At 38.7% G+C, this 12296-nt stretch overlaps 1 protein-coding gene across 1 annotated transcript; it reads right to left on the reverse strand.

Moving 5' to 3' along the window:
• Positions 1–1627: 1627 nt before the first annotated feature.
• Positions 1628–11783, reverse strand: LOC109902387 (disabled homolog 2). The gene is made up of 10 exons (XM_020498697.2): positions 11658–11783; positions 11184–11299; positions 9067–9212; positions 6873–6971; positions 5993–6124; positions 5630–5719; positions 5419–5466; positions 5147–5209; positions 4897–4966; positions 1628–3051 (listed from the first exon to the last, which is right to left on the reverse strand). The coding sequence occupies exons 2-10, from the start codon at positions 11278–11280 to the stop codon at positions 2654–2656; spliced, it is 1143 nt and encodes a 380-aa protein (XP_020354286.1). The 5' UTR covers positions 11281–11299; positions 11658–11783; the 3' UTR covers positions 1628–2653.
• Positions 11784–12296: the final 513 nt, after the last annotated feature.

The raw sequence follows: 12296 nt of genomic DNA on the forward strand, positions 1-12296 counted from the left end.
AAGGATGAACCAGACATGTGCCTTATCCTAATAATTTGGTCACTTTCCCCCTACTGTTCTGACTTGGTGGTGCACATGTAGCCTAGCCTATAGCCTGTTTTAGAGAAATGTCATCATCGAACATTGTAAGAGCTTTCATTGTCTGCTTATATGTCCCCATTATTTATCCTACGGTTCTGACTTGGTGTTCAGGGAGAATACTGTAAGAACGGTCCAGGTTCTGAATTTAAATTTCAAAAGTGCTGAAAAAATAGTTATATTGACTACGTCCGTCTTAGCCCGCTCATTAATGTCTTAATCGAAATTACGGATTGCCTCTTATCCACTCGTCATCCCCTTTTGCCATAGTTTGTACATCTCAATTGTCAGTATATTTTTTATTTCCCCCCCCCCCCCCAATGAATTGAGTTTGCCCCACCAAGATATACAAGCTAAAATCGCCAATGCCAATACATTATCACTGCATATTGGCTATACTTGAATTGTCCTGCCAATATTGTTCTTCTCAGACCATTTTGAAATTATATTTAATAATTTGTAGGTCTATGAGACACATCCAAGTGAGCATAATAATATAATAATAGTTTTTCTTATGGACTGATCTGATGGTCAGTGTTGAACAAAGTTGACAGTGCTGAATGACAACTTAAACATGAACTTACTCATAAAAACAGCAGCTCTTTGTTGTATTTTTTGAGTCTCTCTCTAATCATGGCTTTACACGTTTTGAAATATCACAGTATCAGCTTTGCTGTGCGTTCGAGGTTTATATTTACAGTCTATGGCTTGAGGAACTTGTGCAGAAGGTGATCTGGGCTATCTGATTGGCCAGCGGTAGGCCTATAGTTGCACTTGACTTGCTCTCTGTGCGGAATTCTACCTCAGACATGAAATGGATAAAAATGAGAACACTTTGACTTCCCGGAACTAGGGCTGCTGCTGAACCAAGTACACGTACCTCCAACAGCGCGAAACCAATAACCGCGACCTACCAGTTGGCGACCACTGCCATACAGAGATAGATGTAAATATTTTTTTCAAGTTTAACGTGGTTTATGGATGCCATGACATCGAAACCCCATCACAAGAAGGTATTTGTAGAAGCGCGATAATTGAAAAAATAAAACATGAAACCGTGACGGGTTACAGAGAAAGTGAGAATATGCGCTAAAAAGGCTGCGTTTAAACAGGCAGCCCAATTTTTTTTTCTTTTTCTACTAATTGGTATTTTGACCAATGGCCAATAATTGGGTGGAGATCAGAATTGGGTCTGCCTGTGTAAACGTAGCCATTAATACGCTGCAGAAAACATATATCCCCATTTTATTATAGCCTATGTATAGGCTGTCCAATAGTATTAATCTTTTGCATGTTTTTCTCTATCTTTTCATCAATGTTTAAGTGATATCTTACAATCTTTGTCCGTTTGAAGGTTAACTCCAATTTAGTTGAAAATTAAGTGGTCCATGTTGAACTCGTATTTTGGGTGCCATTCAAGCATGCTGCGCTATATTGTTCGGTCTGTTTCTCAATGGATATCCCCAATGCTAAATCAGGAAATAGATGGGGGTGACAAAAAGGCTACTGGAAGAGTTAATTTAGACCATAAGATGATGAATCTGTAGAGTATATTACCGTAAGATATGCATTTTTATTATGACATCCATGACACAATTTATTTCCATGACTTTTGATGATTACCATTACAAAGTGTATGTCCCTCTTGAAAAACGAGATACTCAAATCTATTCAACCCTCATTACTTGATTTAAATATCTACACAAACATGATTTATGAACACTAATCCCATCATGAGACCCACAGCATGCATGGAATTCACTTTCTAGAACATAAACATAACCACTTTATCTTGTTTACATAGATGGAGAAAATACATTTGAAAATAATGTCAAATTTGTCTTTCATGTGAATTCTCAGAATTGTAAACAAGTTCAGCTCTGTGAGATCCCTCCAAAACTACAGCATTTGAATTGAATTTTCGTCTTACTTCTTCATCTAAATGATCCTGTCAAAAAAAGTAAAGTCTACTGAACAATCTACAGATATAATTGCTGTTGAGCTCAAATTCACAAATGTACATTATCAAAAGCAATGTAGAACTGCACCCTAGTAAACAGATTCATACATACGGAATGGAATACGGAATACATACATATGGAAAAGGCACTACTAAGTACTGAAAGACAACGCACAGGGCCGGACTACTGCATTTTGGGCATCCAGACATTTTTTTTAATAGGAAAACTGCTAACTTCCTTAAAACATTTGTAGTTTTATAATGCTATTCTATACCTTGTGTTATGAGGCTATGAGAAAATCTTGCAGTTGTAAAGTTAATTTCCTGCAATTCTACACTTTTTGCCATGGGTCAGAGAGAAGAATGTTCTGTTTTACAGCTCATCTCATGCCATTGTTCACATTTTGCCATGAGGCGGAGAGAAAAGGTTGCAGTTTTAAAGCACCTTTTCTGTAATTCTACACATTTTGGTATAATATGCTATCTGGGGACCCTGGAACATCAGGGGGCATAGAAGGTCGTGCCCTGCATGCCCGTTCTGTAATCCGACCCTGACAATGCCAAGCATACAGACATGAAGACAACAGGGACATTTCATTGGCTCTCTAAGCCAGTTCATCCTTGGGCTGGTTTGTTGTTGGTGGTAGGAGAGCCGGGCTGCTGCTGGAGTCCCTCTGCCCTGTAGGGTGTGTAGTTTGGGGCAGAGGTGGGAAAGCGCATTGTGTTCTGTCCCCACATAACCCCTGGCTGTGGGTTCACTCCGTACCCCTGCAGCTGGGGGCCTCCATAGGGCATCATGCCACCCGGCCCCGGGATCCATCCAGTCATGTTGGGCTGGGAAGGCCAGGGGGCCGGAGCCCCCCAGGATCCATTTGAGCTGGGTGAGAGAGTTGGGAGGGGCCCTTGCTGACACCAAGGTATTGAAACAGGAGGTGAGATGAATGATGCAACAGTGATCGGCTGACCAGGGAAGGTGGAAAATATCTGAGGAACTGACAGAGACTGTGGAGATCCTTGAAGAAATCAGAAGGTATATTAAAAGTGGCAAAGCATTCTCCTTGTGATGCTATCGTTATGTCCACGCTACACTTTCCGGTTAAAAAAATAGGATTGGAGTCTATTATTGCGCTGGGCATATGAACTACAATGTAATTATTGTCCGCTTACAATGTGGACATAGCTTAAAACATGTATGTCAGAGAAGCAGGTTGTTTAGTGGTGGTGGTCTGGATGGATATTTACATCTCGAATTCTGCCTAAATTCTTAAAATGAGTCAAGGGTTGAAATGAAGCCATGTTACAATGCCAATGATATTACTTTTATTATTCCAATGTTACTACCCAGCAAACAGTCAACATTGTTGTGTAGTCCCACAGCCTGGTCTCATAGACTAAACATAACATAGTAAATATAAATCTGGGATTATAAAATTAGCAAGATATGTTACGTTTGGTATAGTTACATAAGACAGATGGTTACTTAAGACAAAAGCAACAGTAGGGTGGTTGGTTGGGGTGGATGGGTGGGCGAACATCTAGTAACTCAAAGGTTGGGTGTTCGAATCTCATCACAGACAATTTTAGCTAATTAGAAACTTTTCAAACACTTACTACTTTTTAGCTACTTTGCAATTGCTTAGCATCAGTGGTGTAAAGTACTTAAGTAAAAATACTTTAAAGTACTACTTAAGTAGTTTTTTTGGTACCTGTACTTTACTTTACTATTTATATTTTTGACAACTTTTACTTTACTACATTCCTAAAGAAAATAATGTATTTTTTACTCCATAAATTTTCCCTGACACCCAAAAGTATTCGTTACATTTTGAATGCTTAGCAGGGCAGAAAAATTGTCAAATTCACCTGTTTATCAAGAGAACATCCCTGGTCCTCCATACAGCCTCTGATCTGGTGGACTCACTAAACACACATGCTTAATTTGTAAATGATGTCTGAGTGTTGGAGTGTGCCCCTGGCTATCCGTTAATTTAAAAAAACAAGAAAATGGTGCTGTCTGGTTTTCTTAATATAAGGAATTTGAAATATTTATACTTTTACTTTTGATACTTAACTATATGTAAAACCAGTACTTAAGTACTATTTTACTGGGTGACTTTCACTTTTACTAGAGTCATTTTCTATTAAGGTATCTTTACTTTTACTCAAGTATAGCAATTGGATACTTTTTCCACCACTGCTTAGCATGTTAGCTAACCCTAATCCTTTTAGCTAACCCTTCCCCTAACCCTAACCCTTTAACACTAAACTCCTGAATTTAACCTTAATCCTAACCCCTAGCCTCGCTAACGTTAGCCAGCTAGCTAACGTTGGCCACCTAGCACCTAGCTAGAATTCGTAACGTATCATACATTTTGCAAATGAGTAACATATAGTACGTTTAGCTCATTTGTAACATATTGTACGTTTTTCTAATTCTTAACATATAATGCGAATTGTAATTCATTACATATCATATGAAATGGTTGATAGACATCAACAAATTAATACATACCATACGAAACATAACATATCATACTAAATGTATATCTCGGATTTATATACAGAATAATACGAAATGTTCTGAGACCAGGTTGAGTCCCAACATGGCCCTCAGGCAGCAAAGGTTATCATTAGAATATCCCATGAAAGTTCTTTCGAAAACTAGGATACTTGTCAGATTTGCCCCTTCATTGCATTTTCTTTATATCAAAGGTGATATATTAGTGATGTAATAGAAACATATTTGGAAACCTCTATCATCTGGGAAGTTTTTTAGCTTACCACTTGTATCTTTTTGAAGCGTTAACATTCTGAGAAAGTATAGGCAACCATGATATGTTTGCTGGGTAATAACTCACCTGGTTGATTCATGTCAGAGTTTTGACTGGGGAAAGAGAAGATGTCCATCAGCTCGTCCCTGGATGAGATCTGTGGAAACAAACCACAAAAAGTAGACAGGATTCTGTCATCGCTGCTCAATGTAACATTCACAAAAAACAAGTCTGCCACCTGCTGAAAGTTAATGACTGGTGGGTTTGCCTAGGCCTACCATATAAAACCATAGAAATGGTTACAAGTTGATAAAAGACCATAAAATGTGTCCATTACCTGCTTTGGTTGCCCTGACGGAGAGCTAGGCATGGAATTTAACATTTCCAAGTCATCCAGGCCCTTCAAATGAGAAGCTAACATTATGTCCAAAGATGATCTCATTAAATATCTCATGTTGGCAATTGAGATGATGTACAGTAGCTAGAATATTTGAGTATGCAATAATATTATTTCTCAATCTATCTAACTTGGTTTTACCATACAAAAACTACAACATTGGTTTGTTCCATATTAGGAAGAGACCTTCTGCAGTTACTCGCTCTCCTTACCTTTGGAGAAGCTATATTCTCATCAAGAAGCAGTAAGGCGACAGCATTCTAGAGACACATAATAATTGAGAAGCAAGGGATTGTTATCAAAAGGCACCCAGGCCATTATAGAGACTACATATGTATATATACCAGGACATCCCTAAAATGGTTAGCAGAAGAAATTGCCTATACAAGCCTTTGGACAACAGTAAGTGTAGTTTATCCTCACCTCTACTGGTTTATTGACCTTTATGACTTGGTCCTCTTGTGTTACTGGGCTTTGGCAGACTTCTTTGATATCATCAAGGACAGGGTCAGCCTGTTCCATAAGAAACCAAAAGTCAATTACACTTCTGATTTGATATAGGATTTTAGCCAAGAATTCAATCATTGCACTGCTGTACAAATTAAACACACTTTTGAAAGTGCAGCTGTTGAAATCTTCTATAAATCCTGAAAATGATTGAATTCCAGACAGAATTATGGTGCATGTCCAAAAGACATACTCATTAATATACTGTACGAACAAGATATGTATTTACTGCGATTATGGATCATCTCTGGATCTTTGGATCAGATCAAAACCCCTTACCAAATTGGCCATCTTGATGTAGAACAGAGTGTAGGTGCCTTCATGATTGTAGATGTAGGAGAGGGCTCTAGGGTCTGACTCATCCTTTGTCAGGGAGTTTATCTTCCCCCTCTCATGGTCATACTCCACAACCTATATTGTGAACACAATGGGACGACAGTGGAATGGATATAGCAGCCAGACAGTCAGCGATGTAAACATCGTGTCGTCTGCAACTAGAGAGCACCTCTTGGTGAAAGTGGTTATATCCGTGTAAAGGCGAAGGTTAGTGTTCTAATATGGCCCTCTGCCATCCTAAGAATGTACTAGTTCATTCAAGAGAAAAGGACAAGGTAGCAATTTGAAGGTCAGGATTTTGGGATATCTGTCATTTTCAAACATTATTATTGATATGCTGTACCTCAAAATAGCAGAAGGCTGGTTTCTCTCATGGTAATTTTTCATGATATATAATAAATAATACAATTGAAAAAGAAGCAATTTCTCTGAAATGGTTCTTAATATTATCTATAATATCAATGTGCCCACAATATTACCTACAGCATTACATATCCCAACAAATCTGGATTAGGTCCATAATATTTTTTTATTAAAAAAGAATATCTTCCCAGAACTCAATCCCATTCCTCATAATTAAATCTGATAGGATATGATTATGTCCTGCTTCATGTTATCGTGCCTAAGAGACATTAAAGACCTTAGTTTAGTGCCCCTACATCCTCTCAGTTTACCTGGACAGTATTCCCATCCTATCTTCTGTGGGCCTCCCACTTATTTTTCATAAATATACATTTGCGTGCTGGAAAAAAGGGCAGTTATTTCTAAATATATATCCATTAAACTCCGTTTGTGGAGTCTTGCAGTATCAGCACTGACTTACCCCAGTCCTCTCATCTAAGATTTTCACACCAGTAATGGACACCTTCAGCCACACCCTCTGCTTGTGTCGTCCCTGGCTCCTGCCTGCCACCTCCTGGCCCTGTGTTCACACCCACATGCAAACACAAACACACACACACATTTGAGAAAAATGTGAATGTAAATTGGTATGCCTTTAGTTGTGTATATACAGTTGAAGTCAGAAGTTTACATACACTTAGGTTGGAGCATTAAAACTAGTTTTTCAACCACTCCACAAATGTCTTGTTAACAAACTATAGTTTTGGCAAGTCGGTTAGGACATCTACTTTGTGCATGACACAAGTAATTTTTAAGTAAATTTAGAACATTTGTGGCCAGAACTGAAAAAGCTTGTGCGAGCAAGGAGGCCTACAAACCTGACTCAGTTACCAGCTCTGTATATATACAGTTGAAGTTGGAAGTTTACATACATCTTAGCCAAATACATTTAAACTCAGTTTTTCACAATTCCTGACATTTAATCCTAGTAAAGAATTCCCTGTCTTAGGTCTGTTAGGATCACCACTTTATTTTAAGAATGTGAAGAGAGAATGAGAGAATGATTTATTTCAGCTTTTATTTCTTTCATCACATTCCCAGTGTATTAGTATTTGGTAGCATTGCCTTTAAATTGTTTAACTTGGGTCAAACGTTTTGGGTAGCCTTCCACAACCTTCCCACAATAAGTGGGAAAGCTGGTGTAACTGAGTCAGGTTTGTAGGCGTCCATACTCGCACACACTTTTTCAGTTCTGCCCACAAATTGTCTATAGGATTGAGGTCAGGGCTTTGTGATGGCCACTCCAATACCTTGACTTTGTTGTTCTTAACCCATTTTGACACAACTTTGGAAGTATGCATGGGGTCATTGTCCATTTGGAAGACCCATTTGTGACCAAGCTTTAACTTCCTGACTGATGTCTTGAGATGTTGCTTCAATATATCCCCATAATTGTCCTCCCTCATGAATCCATCTATTTTGTGAAGTGCACTAGTCCCTCTTGCAGCAAAGCACCTCCACAACATGATGCTGCCATCCCCGTGCTTCTCGGTTGGGATGGTGTTCTTCGGCTTACAATCCTCCCCCTTTATCCTCCAAACATAACAATCATCATTATGGCCAAAAAGTTATATTTTTCTTTCACCAGGCCAGAGGACATTTCTCCAAGAAGTACGATCTTTGTCCCCATGTGCAGTTGCAAACCATTGGCTGTCTTTTTTAGTGGCTTCTTCCTTGTCGAGCAGCCTTTCAGGTTATGTCCATATAGGACATACGTTTTACTGCGGATAGAGTTACTTTCACAAGGTATCTTCACAAGGTCCTTTGCTGTTGTTCTGGGACTGATGTGCACTTTTCGCATGATGGCTGCTACTGTTTGTACAGACGAACGTGGTACCTTCAGGCATTTGGAAATTGCTCCCAAGGATGAACCAGACTTGTGGAGGTCTACAATTTTTTTTCTGAGGTCTTGGCTGATTTCTTTTGATTTTCCCATGTCAAGCAAAGAGGCAGTGAGTTTGAAGGTAGGCCTTGAAATACATCCACAGGTACACGTACAATTAACTCAAATTATGTGAATTAGCCTATTAGAAGCTTCTAAAGCTATGACATAATTTTCTGGAATTTTCCAAGCTGTTTAAAAGGCACAGTCAACTTAGTTTATGTAAACTTCTGACCCGCTGGAATTGTGATACAGTGAATTATCAGTGAAATAATCTGTCTGTAAACAGTTGTTGGAAAAATTCCTTGTGTCACTTCCAAAACTATAGTTTGTTAACAAGAAATTTGTGGAGTGGTTGAAAAATGAGTTTTAATGACTCCAACATAAGTGCATGTAAACTTCCGACTTCAACTGTGCATATATATATATATATATATATATATGTGTGTGTGTGTGTCTTTAATGTCTATGTGAATGTTTTAAAATGTATGTGAATTGTAAAATGTTTTTGTCTGAGATGTCTTTTTCATTATGTGTCGGACCCCAAAAAGACTAGCTGTCGAAGATATTTTTGGAAATGAACAGAACATAATTTTCTCATATAATACCTGCCGCTAAATGACCACACAATGTCCTCATTCTAGTGATTGATGACACATCTAACATCACTACTTCCTGAAATGGATATGTACAGTAAGAAATAGAGTGGACTCTTTCCCACAGTCTGCTCTACCTTGAGTTTCATCATGGAGTCCAAACACATCTTGTCTCCCTGGGCTGCTGGGACGCAGTCCACGCCAATCAGCTTGGCCTTATAGCGAACCCCGTCTCCTTGGAAACGAGAGGTCCCATCAGATGGCGGCTTGGTTACTGGGGGGCCTGAGAACATGAGGGAGTAAATGAGGCATAACGGGGAAGACAGTGGAACTAACCACAGGGCCATTGGACTTAACCCACCACAACATGAGTCAGTTAGGAGTTAGTGGTTGCTCCCACAGACAGTGAGTACTATAGTGTCTATGCTGATGCTGAGGCAGCATTTGGCTCATCCAAGAGAGAGCTCCTGACAATCCTTGTAGCCTAGTAGTCAATGTTTTATTTTCATGCTTCCTGGAATTGCAATTACCTGTTTATGGGTGAGAAAGAGAGTGTATTTGTGACAAAGGTTGGATTTTTAACCAGCCTGGTCTCATAGACTAGATGTATCATAGTAAACAACAATCCGGGACACTCAAATTGGTATGATATGTTACGTTTGCTATGGTTGCATAAGGGAGAAGGTTACTTAAGGCAAAAATGAAAGTAGGGTGGTTGGTCAGGGTGGATGGGTGGACAAATATCTCGAAACTCTGGCAACCCAACTCTGCAACCCAACAGTTGCATGTTCAAATCTCATTACAGACAACTTTAGCATTATAGCCAATTAGCAACTTTGTACCATATTCTACTAAGACTTGAGGATTCTATAAAACATTGGTTGCATAGAAGTGTCAAGTACACATTTTTTGAGCATTTATTTGTGAGAATGATCAAATTGGCATTTTATGGCAGCACAAAATTCTAACTCATCAAAAGTTATTCAATTCTATAAAAAACAACTTTGCTCTTATTGGTTCATTTTTAACATCTTTTTGAGGTTTATGAATAAAAAAACAATGTAGTAAATACAACATTTATGTTTACATTTTGGCTAAGATTCTCCTAGTCGTGTGTTTGCCTAAACAATTTTTTTTAAATTCAGAAACACCCAATGAGATCACCTACAGCACCCGATGTCACACGAAGGCCAAAAAGATCATCAAGGACAACAACCACCCGAGCCACTGCCTGTTTTCCCTGCTATCATCCAGAAAGCAAGGTCAGTACAAGTGCATCAAAGCTGGGACAGAGAGAGTGAAAAACAGCATCTATCTCAAGGCCATCAGACTGTTAAACAGCCATCACTAGCACATTAGAGGCTGCTGCCTATAGGCATAGACTAGAAATCACTGGCCACTTTAAGGAATGGAACACTAGTCACTTTAATAATGTTTACATATCTGGCATTACTCATCTCATATGTATATACTGTATTCTATCTATACTATCCCACGGTATCTTAGCCACATAATAATGATTACATGTCTTGCATTACTCATTTCATATGTATATACTGTATTCTATACTATTCTACGGTATCTTAGTCACTTAATGTTAGATATCTGGTATTGCTCAACTCATATGTATATACTGTATTCTATACTATTCTACTGTATCTTAGTCATTTCCGCTCTGACATCACTCGTCCATATGTATATAGTCTTAATTCATTGCTACTTAGATTTGTGGGTATTGGGTATATGTTGTGTAATTTGTTAGATATTACTTGTTAGATATTACTGCACTGTCAGAGCTAGAAGCACAAGCATTTCACTACACCCGCAATAACATCTGCAAATCACGTGAATGTGACCAATAAAATTTGATTTGATGTTGATTTTAAGACATGTAGGGCAAGTTTGCCAGACACAGTTTAGAATCTCCACTGATACTTTTTTAGTTCAGGACTAATTTTAACTCTGTGTCCCGGAAAGGAAAGGAACCCTCAAAGACCAGTAATTTATCAGTTTATTAATCTAAAGAGCCATCTATCAGCCTCTTGTAAATACCCTACTACTAGGTAAAGCATTCAAGTAGTATTACGTAATATTCAGTAATAATATGCATGCTAACTGCCAGAAGTAATGGAAAAATACATTTCAGGAAAAAAACATCTATTTACTCTGGTAAATTACTTTCCAGAAGAAACTAGATTAATTTCAGCAGTGGTAGATGGGACCCATGATACTTAGAATGGACACAGTCCCTTACCCCTCTTGTTGGAGGACAGCCAGCCAGTCTTGACAGGTCCTTGGCTTGGAACTGGACAGCTCGCAGCTGCCTTGCAAGCCTCTTGGTCTGTCTCCATAATGATGTGCTGCTTGCAACTTTTTAGAAATGTAATGGAGGATAGAGATATTACGAGAGAAGCTCAATCTGCTTCAAAAACACATCATATGTAATTCAGTGGAAGGCTACACGTTATGCTAGGTGTACTGGGGTATTCACATTTTTAGAACGAAACCTGGACATTGCCAAAAAAGTAGAGATTGGGCAAATGAATTCAGTCTAGGTAAATGCTTAAAGTAGATAGCTGTACTTATAACTAATTAGAACATTTGCAATATAAACATACACGAAGGATCGTTTCAACAAACCTCATTAAAGGAAAAACCTTTCATTAGTCATTTAACAACGTAAATCTCTTTCTCCCTGTCCAAGCCTTGAGAAAGACATACATCTCACCTGCTAAGGATGTTGTTCCTTTCTACTCTTTGGCTCGACTCGAGCCTCAAAGCCGTGTGAAATGTCTTGGAGCCAAAGGTCAGAAAGATGCCTCACTGGTGATGTATTAACATCCGCTGGCGTTGCAATAAAATACTTAGGAACTCTTCAACGGAGTTGCTGTAATTCCCACCAACAGCATAATCTCTCAGGTGATATTGACATCGGTAATGAAAGAAGTAACAATCGAAAGGTCATAAGGGCTAAACTGGTGTAGCAATGCTAAGCCAGTCTTACCATGTATTAAATAGAATGAAAATGTCAGGTGGTCAGCTGAAAAACACATTGGAATATTGAAGCCCAATCTCTCATATTACTCATACACAGAGTATACAGCATTTACAGTGCCTTCAGAAAGTATTCAGACCCCTTGACTTTTTCCACATTTTGTTACATAACAGCCTCATTCTTAAATTTCTTCCTCAGCAATCTACACAAAATATCCCATAATGTATAATATATATATATATTGTGGCATACAGCAGGTCAGCCACCAGGGGTATACATCACGAGGCGATGGCTCCCTCTGCTGGACGTGCCAGGTCTCGACGGGCTCTCCGGCCAGGACTAATTGGGGCTGATTGTGGTTTGTGAGTAATC

This window comes from Oncorhynchus kisutch, linkage group LG13 (assembly GCF_002021735.2).
Source record: "Oncorhynchus kisutch isolate 150728-3 linkage group LG13, Okis_V2, whole genome shotgun sequence".
NCBI classification, from domain to species: Eukaryota; Metazoa; Chordata; class Actinopteri; order Salmoniformes; family Salmonidae; genus Oncorhynchus; species Oncorhynchus kisutch.